The 20,147-nt window shown below is 42.9% G+C and overlaps 1 protein-coding gene across 1 annotated transcript in view; it reads right to left on the bottom strand.

Moving 5' to 3' along the window:
- LOC122768129 (receptor-type tyrosine-protein phosphatase S-like) overlaps positions 1–20,147 on the bottom strand; it is a 68,188-nt gene that overhangs the window by 39,083 nt on the left and 8,958 nt on the right. The window contains exons 2-5 of the mRNA XM_044023897.1: positions 15,360–15,574; positions 11,530–11,675; positions 9,442–9,583; positions 2,576–2,764 (exon numbers count right to left, since the gene is read on the bottom strand). Of these exons, the coding sequence (XP_043879832.1) occupies positions 2,576–2,764; positions 9,442–9,583; positions 11,530–11,675; positions 15,360–15,504 (622 nt within the window). The 5' untranslated portion in view covers positions 15,505–15,574. The remainder of the gene's footprint in view (positions 1–2,575; positions 2,765–9,441; positions 9,584–11,529; positions 11,676–15,359; positions 15,575–20,147) is intronic.

Here is a 20,147-nt window from a genome sequence, read left to right on the forward strand (position 1 = left end):
TTTGCAGCTCAAAAGAGATTCATGGCCGCGATCCAAACAGAACTGGATGATGTCTACTAAATCAGAGGCATTGCTTGGGAGGTACCCCATTAAAGTGATCTTAAAGGACTGTTTCATCCATTGCACATCTCTGTGCTATTTTATGCCTAAGTCACTTGTAATTGATTTTCTTCAAGTCATTTCACTGCAGCGTTTGGCTCATTATACAGTGCATGTTGTTGTTGAGCTTTGCGATGCTTTTGGTGATTTGAAAACCGATTAAACCCTGGCCTGAATCGCACCAACCTATTTGTCTTGCTACTGTTTCACTGATGTGATATGTGGACAAAAATAAATAAAGCACTCGTGTATCAGTGACATGTGCGCGTGTGCGTGTGTGTGTGAGTGAGAGAGAGAAAGCGAGAGAGTGACGCCCTAAAGAGCAGACAAGTAAAACGTACTATGATAGGTTTAAGTTACAGTATAATTTACAATTTAAACAAAGATCTGTTAAGATGTACATATACTTATCAAGAGAGAAAAGAGTAAACACAATGCATGGGGACGTTTGACAGCATCTGCTACATTGTTGCTAAGGAAACAAAGCATTTTTCATATATTATGATTCGGAACATATGGAAAATAAACAAGATTCTATGTTTATCTTCACAGTATTGCTTTTGCTGCATCCATGCAGCAGCAAAGCTGGTCCTATAACACAGTTTCCACACGACCACTGCAGATATTTTACAGAGGCAATTACACACATGGCGTTGTATATATCACAGATCCACGTTTCCATTTTTTACACACCAGTAGGTTATTGGAAATTATACTAGGAATGGGTGAGGAATCTAATCTCTGCAGAGAACATGGCCAACAGCTAAGAGCAAATGGAAGCTCTGTCAAGCACTGAAATTTCAGTTTGAGGGATGTTGGATAGGAGTTTTATCCTTCTTCCTAAACTGAAAAAAAAAGGTAAGGGATAGATTGTCGACTTCTAAAAACACAAAGCACCTCATCGTCTGACGTTCTTGACCTTATGTTAAATTATCTCTGAAAACATAATCTGAGAAAGTTTACAGTCGTAGCAAGCCCATCCATAAATGTGAAATTAACAACATAAACAATAATTGCGGCTGACTGGTTTTTATACACTGGCTTTTATACGTGTTTGTGTGTTATTTTAATTGAACTATAAATGGTGAGCGGTTTTATTCAGGCCTCCCCTGTAAACACAACACCTTCATTTCCACATCTACCTTTTTTTCCCCTTTTTTTTCCTTTTAATCTGGGCCATGCACTTTTCCATAATATATGGTGGTACAGCCTACATTTGCATTTTGAAGACCCAGTCAGTAGTTTCTGGATTTAAGTCAGCTGAGGACAGTGTTCACATTGATTTGTTGTGGAAATCTACTAATTACAGCTGGTAAAAGTCACGCCTGAAAACTAAAGTGAGCTTTTTTCTCCCTCTATGTAAAATCAGAGTCATATAAATAACCACACAGTGTGATAAATCTGCCTTTGTTTGTGCAATGCGAGACTGGGGAAGCTTGACAGGCTTAACAACTGTAACTAAGGGTCAAAACACAGTGAACTGTCACTTCGTGAAAATCCTCAAACTTGAAAGTGTGCAAATCATTAAATGTGTTTCAACTGCATCGCGGCAAACTGTGACTGGAGAGTCACCGACACGCGGCTGACAGAGGGCACTGGTGATCAGTGAGGGATATTGGCTCCCAGCAGTGAGATATCAGAGCTGGCACGATTGGAGGGAGCACAGAGAATGTGGATGAAGCAACAGCATAATGGTTTCGCCTCACCATCACTTTCAATTCCCCAGAGGAGAGAATGTCTAAGAAATACACTGCCTACACTGCCTACTCCACGAGACACAGTAGCATCTACACAGAAGAGCATAAACAAAACTGATTAAAGTGGGTAAGCGCGAGATGTTCTGTATCAATTCCTTCAGCTGTCCCTCCTCTCTACAGGAGCAAAAAAAAAAAAAACATTTCGAGCAGTCATCTCACATTCACATTAAGAAACTGAACTAATTTCACACAATTTCAGACTGGGCGGGTCACAACATAAAATATGTCTAATGTGAAGAAACTCTTATCACTGTTTCTATTGATTTTTGAGAACAGAGCAAAGAAAATTGCAGCTGCTTTGAGGTAGATTGATTAGTATATTAAATATCTATTCCAAAGTGTATTACCTTTATAATTGTGAAAACTTTCTTTTCAAATCACTTTTAATAAGCTGCCAAGTCTGTGTGACTTTGGCATTTTTGTTTCAATTGCATGCGGCTGCTTTGTTATTTATGTTCACCAATGGAAAGAGATTTGTTCTCTTTTCGTGCATCTTTTATTTTTTAATAATCTTTTCTCCCAAATGATGATAAAAAGAGCATTTTCTCTTTTCACTCAGCGTAAGCAAGCAAAACCTCTGTCATACAGAGCTACAGAGGTAATTACTGTATTTAGGGCACCAGAGGGTGGAACTGACAGCGATGCTACTCTTTGGCTGCATCATTTGTTTACTTATTTGCAAGTTAAATGATGTCGCTGACAGTTCACCGCTTTCTCACCTGATCGGAGCTGTTTGATGCGTCCCTGGCTGGTGCTGGGGTCGACAGGCAGGAAGTCTTTGAACCAGGAAATCTCTGGGTCAGGGATTCCACTAGCGGCGCACAGCATGGTGGCCGTCCTCGTGCGTTCCACTACCTTAAGTTGGGGACCCATGTCTATACTGGGGAAGCCGAACGGCAGGAGGTCATCTGTAAGATAGAGATAATGAAACATTATCACAATATAAAAGGATCAACAGAAAACAATAAACTAATCTGTTAACCTTCGGAACACGGAGCATTTGGGCTGTTTTTGTTTACATAGCTGTCTTTAAATGTATATACAGAGGCTATAAGAATATGCAACATAGAGTGTCTTATATCCTTTTTTTTTCCAGCATAACCTATAGGCAATCTGATGAAATGCAACTATACAAACACACCTGAGGAAAAAGTACTCAAATGTTTTAAAATTGGACTGAATTAGTTAAATAAAGATATACATTACAGCTACATATTGACTATTTTGTGACTTCTGCATAATTATAAATATCATTTAAAAAAGAAAATAAATTAAGCGATATATAAAATTAATCATAACATTGACTCAACAGCCCATAAGAATGTGAAGATGTGACCTATAAACACACACACCCCAGGATGTCCATATAAGGAGCTGTGTATTATTCCTACAGTAATTTACCAAGGGTGCACCTGCGGCACAGATCTGTGCTGCACGAGCACTAAGGGTTAAACGCTGAAACAATTCGCAAATGTGTCGTGTCTCAAGTGTGTTTGCACAGTGTATACACTATGCCTATATAAATGAAATGTACATATACATATATATGTACATATAATGTGAGTGGTTCATTTCCTAATGATTTGGTAAACAAATAAAAACATAGAGTCACATTCTCCACCTCCTCAGGCCCCTCGAAAGCGGAGATGCATTTCAAGAACACACGAGCCCCTTTATCCTTAGCAGCCCTTTAGCTAGTCATTAGGTGATGCAGTAGGCGGGCAGAAATGGAGTCAGTTTTAGTGTGTGTTTGACAGGCTGTTTCTCCAGCAGTATAAACATACCGCCCAATCAGCAGGAGTTCACCAAAGTGCCTAGATGTGCACTCACGTATACTCTATAAACACTGCCACACACACACACAGAGTTCATAACCTAGAAACACAGGTGCTTGGTGACAGTGGCAGTGAACTGTAAGTTTTCCTCCAGTATGTGTGCTATGTACTGGTAATGATTCTTATCTAATAACTATGCAGAGAGCTACTCAGAAACAGCAGCAGCAATTAGATGCTGGGATCAAGAGGAGGGACAGGGCACTGGGGGTAATAAGGACTTGTTAGCAGTAATTGTTAAAATGTACCAACAATTAGAGAGGCCGATCTGGGATGTGTCTGCATGTGTCAGGATACGTCTGATTATGTGTGTGTGTGGGGGGGGTGGCAGCGGATGTTTGTGTGAGTATGTGTGTGTTGCCTGTGTGTGTGTACACATACAGTACTTGTCTCTGAAGCTGCACTCTTATTAGCATCTTCACAGGTTTTGTGCAAGGTGTGAAATAATGTAAAGAGACATGTCCACACATATTCAGAAAAGAAAGTGCGGGTGTGTGCATGCTGGAGAGGCACACACCCACACACACAGTCATGCAGACTTTCTCCGGTGAATGGGATTAAGCATCTCGATGACAACGGTCCAGATGGCCAGACACGTAATCAAGCATCCATCAGCCTTCCTGCTTCCTGCTCTCCTTAACCTTTTAACCACTCTTTCGCTCTCTCTCTGTGCATACACACACCTCCTCCATACCTGGAACCACAATTATACATTTCATTTTCCTTCAGCAGTGAAGCAATTTGTTTGGTTCAAAAAAAATCTTAACCCAATTTGAGTCTCTAAATTGTGAAGCACAACATCAACAACAGCCACAACTTTTGCAGCTCAATCACTGACAAATCTAGAGCGAAACACAATCCGAGATGCAGACGTATGTGTGTGTGTGTGTGTGTGTGTGTGTGTGTGTGTGTGTGTTTTTCCTTTGCTCCTGCTCCTCCTCCTCCTCCTCTTCCTCCTCCGGGCCCCCTGCTACGAAACCACATGACAGATATGTACCATCTGTCTCACACACTCTGTGAAGGGGATGAGAGGCTGAGTGGAGATAGATTCTATCTCTCCTTTTTTAACTCCGCTCCCCTCTTCGCACTGTCATCAGTGTTCCAGAGACCCCGTCAGATAGGGATGTCGAGCTGCTCCTAATGGCGAGCATAAGTGTGTCTGTGTGTGTGTGTGTGTGTGGGGGGGGTTGAGGCAGAGGAGGAAAATGCCACTGAGCGAAAAGGAGAGCATTCAAAAGTCAGAGGAGAGTCCGGGGCTAATATTCGGTCGCAGCGCTTTGGTGATAGCTCAGGTGGCATTCAGGCCCTCATAACATCCTTTCACCATTGGCTGAGTGAGGAGAGCACCATAACCCACCTGCCTTCGCCTCACATCATCCCGGACTGATCAATGCTAATGATCCACTTGGATGGAGTAGTGGAACGCCCACTGTTGGAAGGGTGGGTGGGTATGATAGGCGGGTCAGAAGGTGAGCTCCCCCAGGGTGTGGTATATGTCCTGCCTACATCTGCTCCCCTCTGCCCTCCCCCAACCCCATCTCTCTCTCCTGAGAGGGTTCAGATGGTCTTTTTTATCACCCCGCGGGCTAACACTACACAAACTCCCTCGCTGTTAATTACAGCACGCCTGAGCATGGGGCTCATATGTGCACACATGTGTGTGTGTGTGTGTGTATATGACAGATAGATAGATGGATAGATGGATAGATAGATAGATAGATAGATAGATAGATAGATAGATAGATAGATAGATAGATAGATAGATAGATAGATAGATAGATAGATGGATAGATAGACTCATTGACTGTCCTGCAGATGGTGGATACTGCAGACAGTGGTAAAAAGCAGTACTGGACAGTGAAGTATAGTTCACTGGAGAGGAGAATATGGGGTATACAGGTATTCAGCAAGGATCAAGGATGAGTCAGCCGCTGCTTGAAATAGATACTGCAGGCCTTGCCTTGATCACACTTTTCAGCAAATGAATCATTTATCAAAAACTAACACAGCTGTGCACAAGCGCTGCTTATTTTTCCTCTCCTGGTTAAATTGATAAGACAGCCTTTGGAAAAATGCACCATGTTGATATAAACAATGTGCGCGTCAACAGCGTTTGGGGAAACATTGGCAAGGAATGAGCAGCATTGTCCCCTCAAGCTTTGTGTTTGTATTTATTAAGAGGTTGAGAGCAAACATTTTGGCCTGGCTATGCTTGCAGAAGGGCAATCAGGCTCAGTGCCCAAAACTAGGCAATGGAGCCAACCAGATCTGGGTAAATATGCAATTCATGTGCACACACAAACACACACAGACGCGCTGCCACAAAAAGGACAGACACACAAACAAGCAGCCATGGACTGTTTACTTTGTCAGTCCGTCTTTGACATGTCCTCTCACACACTCAGTTACTCCCTTCATAATTTGTCCTGCAAGAAACAGGTTGCACATTCATCTCTCAGTTCATTTCAGTGTGGAATGGCCATGTGCAAGAAAGACGCCTGAATAAAAGGCAAACACAAGGAGTCGGATTCAGGATTAATCTGCCAGCACTCAGCAATCCTCACAGGCTGCAATGCTTTGACTCCTATAGACTCCAAGAGGGCTGAAGGGGAACACTTTAAATGCTAATGGGACTTTATGATAATAGATCACAATACATTGCAGAATCAGAGTTTGCATCGCAGATCAATCCCACCCAAAAGTCCCCCCATCCTGAGCCCTACGTTGCCGCTCCTCCCAGATCCAGCAGCTCAACGCACAAAGCATGATAATCCCCTACATAATGCATTACATACAAACATACATGAAGAATAGACCGTGAGGCAAAGAAAGAGGGAAGGAGGGAATATAAAGCAGTCAAGATGAGGGTGTATATGTGATAAAAGAGCCAGTTCCCCACTCAAGGAGTGTAATCCTCTAGCAGGCTGAGTTGATACTCTCAGTTGTTTCCAGAACAAAATTCTGCTTGAGCCGCCAGCCTGCCAGTGCAGCAGACGCCTGGGGGGAATCACTGATCTGACTCTGTTGTTCATATGAGGAGTGTTTGCCATGATGGCAGAACATCTCTCTTCCTCTCTCTATCTCTCACCCTCTACCTCACCTCCCTTTCCCCTAAAATGGGACACTGGGAGGCGAGTATAATCAGGATTAGGCTGCACATGCACACACACAAAGACATACAAATATACATCCTCAATGAAGACATCCACATGCATACATTCACAGTCATACACAATCATTAGGGTTTGAGCAGCACGCACACGCACACACACGCACACACACGCGCGCTTCTGCAGTGATGAGAATCTCTTGCCCACCAGAGGTTTACAAACATGCAGAGCTGCAGATATTCCCATCTCCCAAAGGCGGAACAACACAACTGCAGCGTCCATAGAAAAGAGTAGTTTGGGTGGAAAGGGGGTGAGGTGAGTTTGGAGGTGGGGTGTAGCAGCAAAGAGCCTGTAAAAATGCAAAAGGGATGGCACACGGAGACAGTCTGAATAGACGGTGAGGGTCAGGCAGAATGGATGGCTGAGAAAATGAAAGAATGAATAAAACAAGAGGGAAGAAATTAGAAACTGACATTGCTGTGGGCCAAAGAAAAGGCTCCTTGGTATAAAGACAGAAAGATAAAGTGAGGAAAAGAGGAGTATGTAATGGGATGGACGGGTGATGTGGGACATTATGATGGAAAACGCACAAAAATCCAAAGAGCTCCCTGACCTGACCATAACCTACCACGACTGCAGTAGGTCCATTAGGCCACCTATAGAGCAGGATTCCATATCCTGTGGCTGACCACAAACCCCTCGCACTGTGCAACACTGCTATTAGTGTCGGTCAACCATTATACAAAATGATGAGATGAAATGCATCAGGGTATGAAAAGAGCTCTGAGTAGAAAGATTTGGTCAGTAATGGAAAGTCTCTTTTCTGCCTCAGCTGCTGGACCTTTTCTCCCATCAAATCAAACGTTTTAAAACGATTCACCCAAACACAAGTTTCACGGACTTTTGTGCACTGAACAGCAACCGTGAATGGCATGAGCTATCAGGCCGTATAACACTTAAGAATACAGCGCATTTCAGGCTGAATGGCTTTGGCAGAATACAGTCAAATAGAGGCATTTATTCTACATTCATTGTGTTCAGTAATAGGACTATAAACACTTGTAAATGTGCCATTATTCTTGTTTTCTTGTAAGCTGCTAAAGCAGACCAAGACAAAGACACGTAGAACTTAGTGAATTTCCACAATGTGAGATAATAAAGTCGAATCTAATCTAATCTAATCTAAATTTGACAAGACATTAAGTCATTTAAATTTGTTGATTCAATTGTATGATCCAAGATCAATTCAGGATCTATTTCTGAAAAATCTGGTGACAACACAGCATCGTTTCAGATGTTTAGTTTTTCCGAATTAGGTACAACTCAAACTCAATTCAAATGTAAGACGCTCCGATACTACGTTATCATCAAATGGCCAATGCTTTATCATGGCATAAAACCGTCTGAGGGGATTTTCATGCATGAAACAACCAGAAAATGATCCGTTTGCATTTGCAAATGTATTCCATTGTATTATTTAATTTAATTTATTATTTATTCCCAAATGAATACATTTTGTAAAAAAATAGTAATTTATCCACAGTCTGAAACATACCTTTCCTTGGTTGTTGTCTGTCTATGACCCTGCTGATTTTCCTTACTCACTGTTTGACTAATCAAAACTGTTAAGTCTAGTAAGGCTCTGAATAGCGTTGTCATTCAATGTTGTCCAATAATCTGCACAGAACACATCATCTGATTAAGAAGAAACAAAGACAGCTGAGTGCCCAAGAGGACAGGAGATGTCATGGTGCACAGATCTCAGTAGAGATTCACACACACACACACACACACGGCGAGACTTGCCCTCGAGGTATAGTTTATGTGTTAATGTGCTTTAGATTGTGGCTGTGCATGCAGAGATGATGGACCGGGTAACAGATGGACGGAACTCTATTCCCTGGGAAACGAGCCTTCTGCTCAGCCGACAGTCCTGCCAAGTGCACAATCCTCATCCATCTCCTGCCCCCCTGCACCCCCGACATCCCATTTTTATCTCTATTGTTTCATGCCATCGTGTTGTGTTTATTCAACCTGCGCCCCAACCTCCTCATCCTCCTTCACTCGCTTCGTCTCAACATCCTCTTCCACCTTTTCCATCTCTTCCTCAATTTCCTTGGTAGACAAGCTCAAGGCTAATCCATTGATTTTCATGTAGTAACAGCCCGAGCAGCCTTCCCTCTATGCCTGCATCCTTTCCAGCTGTGCTGGGCGAAATAGTCAGTGATCACACCCCCAAGATGCTTGTGGCCACAACTTTAATGTGCAGCATGTTCAAGCACCACATTAGATATGTTTCCCTGCAAGAAGGCATCATAAATTAGATTAACACCCTTAATCTGGCAAGGAGGCATAGTGGTTACAGCAAGCTGGGATGCTAAAATACAGCTAGCACAGTAGCTAGCCCTCTCTGTGGCCGGAAAACGCTCTGTTGCACGCACAGGAACTATAAAAAGAACAGTTTGCTGCAGTTTGCTGTGTCAGCAGTGTGTGGCGCAGTTCTGCTCCCGCGTTATACAACTGACGGCTCAGGGAACCGGGGCCGACATGTGAAGCCAGGTGAGTGGTCACGTGTAATGAAAGCACCACTCGAGCGGAAAGGGATGAAGATGAGGAGTGTGTGCGTGTGTTTCTGTGCCTCACCTCTGATAATGGAAAGCTTTGCAGTGACGGACACCTCTCCTTCACTGTTGCGTGCCACACACTCGTAGGTGTTCTCATCCCGGGGAGCTCGGAGTGGTTGGATTCTCAGCACAGCACCTGCACCGTCATCAAACTCTATGGTCTGAACAGTCACACAAGAAAACACACATCAGCCACAGCAGAGGAGACACAAGAATCACAAGTGAAACAGTAAACTTGAACTCTACGTGCTGTGTTTAGGGTCTCTAAAAAAATACAAGTTCAAAAAGACAGACTACAAGAATTAAAATGGACAATAATTTAGGAAATGGCAAATACAAAGTGCCGTGGCTGCGATCACAGCAACAATCTAAAAGCACAGGAACTGTTCAATGGATTCTCGTTGTCTAACATTTAAGTGGGGAACGAAAAGTTTGAGTGTGAGGAGTTACGATATTTTTAGTTCAGTTTGTGGAGTATTCCAAAGCGGAGTATTCCATTTCTCCGATTCAGTCCAAACTCTGGGAATAATCAAGTGATAAATGCCACGAGGACGTAATGCATAATGGCTATTGTTTCTTTGTAGTAAAGGGCATAAATAAGACGGAACCAAGTCGAGAACAGCCATATAAATCAGTATCATCCAGTCAGTAAACCCTTGTTTACGCAAAGAAGGCGACTGAGCTTTGGCGCGTAGGCATATAAGTCACAGTATGACATTGTTTAGAATAGGACCTGGGCATTCACTGGGGTGACATCAAACTGTCCTGCTACATATCAAAATCCTTTTTGAATATACAGAGATTAGTGCATGCTATCATTGTGTGAGTCTTAAGGTGTGGAAGTTAGTAGACACTCAACATCGCTTAATGTAGTTATTCCAAAAGATGGGCTCAGGATCTGCAGGTGGCTCCCGCAAGAGTCCCAAATATTTTTTTTTCTAGCCTCTTATTAAAGATTTAAATATCTTGCATTGAATTAAGTTGTGATTTCGAGTCACAGAACAGAACATTACCAGCTCCCCACTAACAGGCCTGAACAACATATTCACCTCCCACTACATGCAGGTGCAGAAGTCTTATCACATCCTCAAAGACTCTTTCCAACCTCCATCCATCTATCTGTCTGTCTGTCTGTCAGTCTGTCTATCTATCTATCTAGCTATCTATTATCTTAAGATTTATTCAGTAACTTACATTAAATGAAGTTGTGATTCCTTTATCAAACATAGATATCTTGGCAATGTCTAGTCAGTCTATTAAAGAAACAAACGAGGTGTTGCAGAAATGGCAGTTAAAAATAGCGAGAGAAACGCGATGCACACGTTTGCTGCTGTTATGATTTATACTGTGAAACAGGTTGCAATAGTTTGGCATCCTTAAAATATTCTATTGACCTCTACAATAAAAAAAGAAAGAAAAAAAGAAAGTAAAAAAAACGACCCGCTTCACTTCGCTCTCCTCTACAGAAACGTTGGAGGTCAGGCACAGACAAAGAGCGTGTACCTGAAAACATGACCTTGGAAGTGGCAGGGAGACAGTGTCTGTCACAAAGACCTTTTTCTGCAGAGAAGAAACTTACCAACCCTGGAGGCGGATCCTCTCACTGAAATGCACGTGTTACCATACATACACATACACACTATCAATATACACTCAGGCTCATAATGAATTCATATTTGCAGGTTTTGTTTTTAGCATTTGGACAGCGACATGAATAAGATAGAATGTCAAATCTCGTGTGGTGTTGGCTGTTATACAACACACTGCAGCAACATTTGCAATGTTAAAATATCGTGAAGGAATAGTTAGTTGCTTTCTTGCCATGAGCTGAAAAGATTGATGTATGGTATATTATGTTTATCTCATTTATAGTGTCATTTCATGATCTTTTGTTCACCTTTGGACATAGCCAGCATTTCCTTTCTGTCTGTCTGTAGTTCATTTTAATGCATAACTGTTAAATTACTCCAAACGAAATGCACACTTCAATCATTTATCAAACAAATTCATCAATCTATGTATCAGTATTATTATTTCATGCAACATCTCTATACACATTTGTCATTCTGTTATAGTAAGAATTGACATTGTGCACTGTAACAACCACCTCGATACGCTGAGAGTTGACTTTCTTGCCCTTCTTGTTCCAGTAGACGACAGGCTTGGGATTACCACTGGCCTGACACACGAACGATGCCACACCCCCCGACACTCCAATCTGGTCTGTGGGAATCTTGGTGAACTTCGGGGGAGCTGAGGCAGGGAGGGGAGTTGGGGATGGAAACAAGAGGAACACGAAAATAAATTAAAACATGAAAACTGACACTGTCAGACAGAGAGGACATCGACTCCAACCGACAACAACCCCTGCTGACCACGCCCCGTCCTCTGTCAGTGACACTGGTCAGGCTGATTTGTGCTCTGATGGCTGTGTGTTGTGCTTACTTCCTGGGTATCATCTAGAGGACACAGTGAAGGGCTTCCTGTGGGTCATAAATAAAAGATGGGGTTGGGCTTCAGAAGAACATCTCTCTCTCTCTCTCTCTCTCTCTCTCTTTCTGTCTCCCCTTCTCTGTCCGTCTCACCCTCTTTATTTCTGTCTTTCCTGCCCCCCTGAGCAGACCACCCTTGTCCTGCTTACAGCACAGACAGTCAGGACACAGTCAGTGATTCAATGGTGGGGAAGGTGTTGGCTGCAGATCCACAGCATATAACAGGCTTAAAACACATTAACACAAAAAAGTGTATTCTCTGCCTGCGCACTCTAACACCTACGAGGGATTTTGTACTTGCAGATTCTAATGATCTTCCACTGATTCGGATGATTAATGCACTAAATATACCATTAGCTCTTACATTTCTGAATCTGAGGGGAGAAATTCCAACTGATGTTAGACGTGTGTGTGCAGCAGCTTGGCCCTCCATGAGAAAACAGCAATTTCCAAGTCCGATATTGAGCCAACAGAACTGAACCTATATTTTTCACAGTGACTGAGTCAGATCAATCAAATAACTTCATGCACCCACCACTTGCTATCTATCTGTGTCCTGTTGCCATGGTTCCACGCTGAATTCCTCCTCAGCTACAGAATCGCTGCTATCCATCTGGGTGAAGTCAGTATGACCCTTACCATAGCAACCTGAGTCCCTCCTCCCACTTCCCCTATGTCTGGCTGGGTGAGCTCCTGCTGTGTTGATTCACTTATGCTCTGAAGACAGAACGGTAACCAAAAAACTCCCAAACAGACACATGAAATAATCACCAGCTAATTCTAAAGCCTGCTTGCTCACACAAAAAAAAACCCCAAAACACTTTCCAGTCTCACTACTATACGCCTTGACAGGAACAGGAATAACACAATGACAAAAGAATGTTCCCGTGCTTGCTGCACTGTGGTGTACCTCTTAAAGGCCCACTCAACGTGTCATAAATAAAGTGGATTCATTTTATGCTCGTCATAATTCTTGACAGAAAGAAGCAACACTATAGTCAATCAAGACAAATTTATATCCACCATTTCAGGGCTCAAGAGCACCATACTTTATGTCTAAGTGACTCTCACTGAGGGTAGTGAGCAAATTCAGCATTGAGAGTAAGAGTATAGATGAAAATAATGGAATTATGAATAAACTCAATTTGTTTCTTCCTGAACATGGTTTTCGGTAGCTTTATGTTAAGTCCAAAATGTCTTCTGTGTTCCGTTAAAAGTGCTTCACCGCCAATCCTCATGCAAAACTGACCCCATTGGCAATTTTACAATTTAAGCCTCTTCTCAAAGCCTGGGAAAAAGCACAGGCTCTGGATGAATCTGCACTAAACACTAACTTTTATCTCTGGGCGGTTCTTGAAAGCTGTCTGGGGTTTTAACTAATGCAGACCGTTTGCAGTCTGTTTAATAGAGGGATTGACTCTGTTGCACAGGACCAGGCAGATATAACCAGTCTGACTTTATAACCTGTATTCATGTTAATCGCTGACTGAGTTGACGACGTGCTGTGCTCAGAGGCTTTGACTGACAGCTCCGGTGTAATAGTGTAATTAGCACATCAAGAGAAAGAAAAATATTATGAATGAACCCTGAGTTCAGGCTAAAGAAATGCAAGTTTAATTTGTCATTCTGTAAAAGTTCCTTTGGGGAAAATCAATGTAACTGTGGTTCATTCTCCTTTCAAAGGCTTTAATATGGGAAAGATATTAAGTGCAACCATCTCTTCCTGTTAGGTGACTTTGCTGTCAAATGTGTTTGCGTCCCACAGCCAAATGTTTGCAACAGAATTCGTCTGTTACACAAAGATAATGGAGTTAGTGTGCTGTGTAGAAGAAGGAAAAAAGTAAAGCCAAATTGAGTAGAAGCTCAAAACTGAAATCAAATATTCATAACTTTATTTGCATGGCTGTGTGCTGAGCTCACCTTAAATGATTTTTATTATTAGAATGGCCACTCACAACTCATTTATTTTTATTGCCTCACTAATAAAGCAATTTGACAACCGTTTTGCAGAAAGGTTCTGACATGATTGCATTTATTATAAAAATTAACTTTGATTTTCTATCAATGGATCCTCACTTCCTAGATGCTGTGTAAAATGTAATTGTTTTTTTTTTCCATCTCTGTGACAAACTAGGTAGACATTTGCAGCAGAAACTAGAAATGGCTGTGTTTTCATTCCACTGGATTTCAGTGGATCTTCCTTGATGGCAAATAATAGTTTGGGGGTATTTTTTTCAGAGCAACACATACTGTGAATGGAAGAAAGGGCAACAGTTTTGTTGTTTTCTTAGTTTATCTATGTGTTGGACTTTACAGAGGAAAGAGACGAGAGATCAGTAGACACACTGTAGGTGGTCGAGCGGCAGAGAACTTCAATCCCACAACATTTAATCTGAACGTTGTTGTGTAATTCTACCTCTTCTCTCACCATAAAAACACTTCAAATATGACGTCGGTCCTCTCGAAAGACCATGGCCTCAATTTGGTTACGTAGATGGAAAATGAGAAACCACATTGAACAATACCCAATTCTAACAATGACAACTGCATCTTTAGCCTGAGTGTATGTGTGTGTGTGTGGGTGTGGTATCTGTGTTAGTCTGTGTGTGGACGACTGCTGACACAGGAAATCTGTGGAAATGTTGCAATCAAGGAGATGATGAGGAACATGCTGATGGGACCTGCCAGCTTATCAAAACACATTAACAACGCCACAGTCCGGAGCTGATGTAGTGATAAGCCCGCTTTTATTCCTCACACACACACACACACACACAAAGGACATGCATGTGTACACATATATTCACACCTTCGTACATCACATTTACCGCTGACAATAAACCAGCTGCTGATCAGCCGAAAAAGAGGTGGAATTTGAAGCAAATTTATATGCGGGGGGAAGTTAAGTTTAGTCTTAGTTTATCTCATTTCATTTACAAATAAAAAGGCGAACAAACAATTTAATATAAGCACAACATCCTGTCCAAGTCTTGAATGGAAAGGAGCAGAAAGAATAATAATCTGATTTACTCTGCATCTTTATCACACAGATAAAACAAAATTACAATAATACAATAAATACACAAAAAAGAATAAAAGTAAGTTATTCAAATGGAATACATGTCATTGTATTTCCTTAACATAGTGGTTTAAACGGAATTTATAAAAGTCATGTTTTTGTTCAGGTTGTTCCATAGACTGATTCCATTTCACAGAAATGCAACGCTCCATCAGTTTAGGCCTGTATCTTGTTTTTTTCAAATCTGAAATCCACAAAGGATCTTGAGCTGTATGACGTATAGATGTGTTTTTATCAATATGCATTTTATCAATATATATATATATATATATATATGAATATACATACATATATCTTCTATTATCATTGTATACACATTGTTATACAGAGTAATTGATGGGTGTATGGATGGACGGATAGTCATACCTAGTGGTCCACACACACTGCTCAAAGGGCTGGTCAGCAGGATAAATGAGAACAGCAGCAAATGCAGGGGGGAGGGGCTAATGCTGAGCCCCAGGGTAGGCCTCCTGGACTGGGCCAAAAATCCACCTGTCCTGGGCAGAGGCATGGCAAGCACTGTGGGCTGCTTGGAGATGGATTAGATACAGGCAGGGATTCGCTCAACAGGGATAGGCACTCTGCAGACATGGGGGACAAGAACAACAAAAACATGAAGGTTAGCTGATGCAAAAGAAAGAGCACATTTATTTCACCACCAGTTCATCGCTCTGCATTTAGAGTGGCTGCTGAAATGTCAACGCACCACGAGGGGGGAAACATAGATTCATACAATTCATACAGATGAGCAGAAAAAAAAAACATCCCAATAAAGGAAATTAAAGACACACTCATCCTAATGCAGGATTAAGTTTTATGATTTCGCCAGAGCACTTCTAGTTTGGGATTAACAGCTCAAGCAGGCTGGCTCTGACTGATCTAATACCAGAACAATAGAGCCAGTGCTCAACAACTAAGACAAGACATGGACAGAAATAGTTTTCGGCGTACTGCTTCTGTATTAATGAGTCTCCTTTTCTAGTGAGCCATGAAATGAGCCGCAATGATACATTTTTAAGAGGGCTTTTTTCATCCTCCGACATCCCAATAATTTCATTTCAGCTGTGACCTAATTCCTTCTTAGCGTTGACTATTGCACTGCTCTGGTGGCAAATAAAAGTGTTAATGCAATAATACATCCAGAGTGTTCCAAAGTAATGAAAAACACTAAAACAAAAGAGGATTAAGGGGTCAATAGGAATGCAGAAAAATTCAATAAGAGCAAATGCATCAGAAACGTCTCCTTTAACAGATATTCACTCTCTCGTTAATCCCCTGCCTTGAGGGGATCACCATCAGTGTCGTGCGCTCTTTTCCGACGTGAATGCAGGGAGCTGGACACATCTGGAAGTCTGAACATAATTCAGCTCTGTCTGCTTGCAGAGATTTAGACTGTGCTGTGCAGAAGCTCCCTGTCTGGGAGTCAATAACTCCTCAGTCCAGTCGAGCTCTCCCGACCCCCACCCCTCGGCCCAGCGTGTCAGAATGCAGGTGGGGAGGCAAAATGAGAGAGGAGCCTTTGTTAACCTGTACATATATCACACACGTGCACATCTCCAGTCAAGTACGAATACAGGATAACATACGAGACACAGTGTGTATTCACAGGTGACAGGGCACAGTGTAATCGGCACATAAATATACGCAAATGCCCATAAGCACACGCTCAGCCTGACATCCCTGATGAACTGGCTGAAATGGAGTGGCAGAGATTAGCCCGCCCTTACTCGCCTTTGTTGAATAAAAAGAGGCATTTCTGGTGAGCTACATATTCAAAGACTCCTCCAACCACTTATTGAGCTAATGACCTGCTCAAACACATTACTGTCTGCCAGTTCCTACACTAAAAATAGCTCATCTGAAAACATGGCTGTCTATCTGATCTCGGCTCCTTTTCTCGCCACTCTGCCCCTGTCTTATCTATCTCTGTGTAATAGATGTTGAATAGAAAAGCTTTCAGCGTCCCCTTTTCAGCTCAACAATGTGATAAGAAAAATCTGATCAGAGCTCATTCATGCACCATTGGCAGCATGTTAAGTAATTTCTCCTCTTAAGGAAACTCAATTTGCCACTGCTAATCTAACTAGGCCTACTGCTCTGCGTGGAGCCACACAGCCACTGAAACATTAGGTACTCTTCGTATGTTGCATGTGTCTGCCTCCACTGTCCTGTGAGCTGGATTTAGAGGCCTTTTATATTTTCGTGTGACCTCAGTCTAACCCTACCTATCATTCTCAGTGCGTCCAGCCCTCCCTGTTGTTTTCCACCTGCTGACAAAGCCCTCTCCTCTCTACCTCCACAACAGTCCCTCATCCTCCACCTAATCCTTAATCTTACCCTCATCTCACTCCTATATTAGTGTCTGTATTCCTGAAATCTCCTCATTTCCTTCCTCCCCTCTCCTCTCCACTTTCCTCCTTGCCGTCCATGTTAATCTCCCCTCTTTTGATGCCATCTCCTCCACGGCTTCCTACCATTCATTTCACTGTCTCTATACACACTAAACCCTGCCTCGATCCAAATCCCCTTCCTCCTCCCAGCTGCCCTGCACCAGCTGATCCAGCTGTTGCTGGCCCATTGACACTTTTCAAACAAAAGGGCTTTAGAGCATCTTACAGCTGTGAATGCTGAGCGAGCAAGCGGAACAAATCCACGAAGACAGCAGTACACCAGACTAGTCTAGGCATGTCTGTGCTTGTCCTATGACGGCACTCAATGATCCCAGTATTCCCATCCATGTGGACGACGCAGATATGACAGTTAACACGCGAGGTTACAAGCAAGTTAGTCAGTCCTCACGAGCGGACAATCACGACACCAAGGCTTCTGAAAAAAAGGTGTGCGGGAATATTTCTGGTAACGTACAAATCTGCTAACTTCTTCTGCTGTAACATCAATTTAACCACACGAAAATTCATTCATTGTCTATTGCTTTATCCTCCACATGAGTGCTGCCGTGCCAATCCTAGTTGACATAGGGCAAAAGGCAGGGTGCACCCTGGACAGGTCACCAGTCCATCACAGCAAGAAGACCCGAGTTTGTGACCCGGTCGGAACAAGGGTCTTTCTGGAACCAGGTACCAACTTTAGTACCTGCTCCGGCGAGGTTCCAAAAGCGTGCTGAGTACGTACTACGCGATGATTGGTCACAGGAAGAGACGTCCAACACAGTAATAAAGCTGAACAGTGCCGAGCTGTAGAACAGTTAAAACAACTTAACAATCCTAAAAACGTGGGTTAATCCCAATCACAATTACCGGGGAAATGTCTAAAATCTCAATATTTAACAGAGGAGTCTGGTCCGTGACTGTCATCACACTGCCGCTGTGTTTCAGTCCAGTGACTGTGTCAGATGGAGTCCGTGCTCCGGTTGCTGAACAAATATTAACTGTTTCTAGTGATTTGATTCAGTTACACTGAAAACAACTGCTTTACAAGTCACTAGTCACTCGTTTGTGTGTGTGTTTGTTTCACGCAGTTTCACGCAGCCGCACAGTGATGACTCCGCCCACGTTGAGTAGGTACTTTTCACGTAGTGGAGATGCAACCTAAACCGTGCCATGGAAATACGCCACGTGTGTCCCTGTGATGGACTGGTGACCTGTCCAGGGTGTGCCCCGCCTTTTGCCCTATGTCAGCTGGGATTGGCACCAGCGTGAGCGAGCGAGTGAGTGAGTGAGTGAGTGAGTCACACCTATGGGCAACGTAGAGTGTTCAATTAACAGGAGTACCCAGAGAAAAGGCCCACACACACAGGGAGAACATGCAAACTCCACACAGAAAGGAGCAAGGTCTGGACCGATAATATTACTGCAAGTGAATGAATGCATGGACACCACAGTGAAACTGCAGTGGGTCAGAAGAGGTCATTTAAGGAGGCGGGCTCGACTGCATTCATGCAGCTCATTGATTGTGGCCACATGTTTCCCCAAACCATCCCTGAATGTGTTTTTGTGATCGGATCTGTGACGGATTCAATATGTTCACACCCGTATTTAGCCCTGTGATCAATCAGGGCGGATGCTATTACTATTCCTGAACACGGCCAATGTTTTTCCTCGCTCCACATGAACACTAAAACCAGCCATGCACTAATTAAAAGGTGACCTCAAATTGATGGCATTCATTGTGCGCATGGCTATCCTCATGACTCAGGCCTGTTCAGCCCCCTCAGAGATAAACAATCTACTCGTCCTAATCATCCAGAGGGACGATGGGAGGCATTGGTCTCATTACCTTTTTCAGCGTGACAACACAGATGGTCAGCCAGACAGATGGATTGATGGGGATATATGTGCTATTTATTGCGGGGAAGCAGATAATGACACCATAGCTCAGGTGTTGAAATGTACACCGGTTATTGTGCTCCATCAGGCTGATGAAATAACATTGTTTAGGTGCCATCCAACCTGCCCCTGCTGTGCTGGGGCCTGTGAAGATGACATGTTTTGTTTTTCTCACCACCCCAACCTCCCCCTTCCCCCCCCTCCACTTTTTTTTTTACCCATGATGCCTTTTGCCACAAGTGGATTGAGATGGTCTCACAAGGCCTGTCTCCATGACAACGAGCTGGGAGTGCTCAGGGAAAGATCAGATCTGTTTCCTGCGGCACCATGGTAGCTGGGAGACAGCGCACCTGATAGGAAGCCGACGTGTTCTCTTCATTCCTTTTTTGTTTTAATTTGGGTTTAAAGGTGCGAGCAAGCATTGTGTGTGTTGAACATTTGAAAGGGGGGGGAAAAAAAACTACACAAAACTTCAGAATTAATGATTATTATTATTCTCTGACTTTCCAGCATAAAATCTATCTTTTTTTTGAATTGTGAAAGGCTTCGCGTGGCAAAGTTTGGAAGGTTTCCTATGACCTGTAGACAATAGTCACAAACGCATGCACACAAAATAAAAATGACAGATGGCAGAGCATCATGGGGGAGATTGGCACTCGCTCCCTCGCACTTCCCTTCTCTCACTCTTAAACACGCAGCCCACAGACACACAAATACACCGACCCACATGTATGAATGCACGTTCGCCGAGGATCAGAAGCACAACATGCTGCAGGAATTAGCTGCACTGCCCTGGTTACACTTTTAGCAGTGGAAATAAAATATCTGAGGCTCCTCTCTAACAAGAAGACACACCTGTCACTCAAAT

Source organism: Solea senegalensis, linkage group LG1 (assembly GCF_019176455.1).
Source record: "Solea senegalensis isolate Sse05_10M linkage group LG1, IFAPA_SoseM_1, whole genome shotgun sequence".
NCBI classification, from domain to species: Eukaryota; Metazoa; Chordata; class Actinopteri; order Pleuronectiformes; family Soleidae; genus Solea; species Solea senegalensis.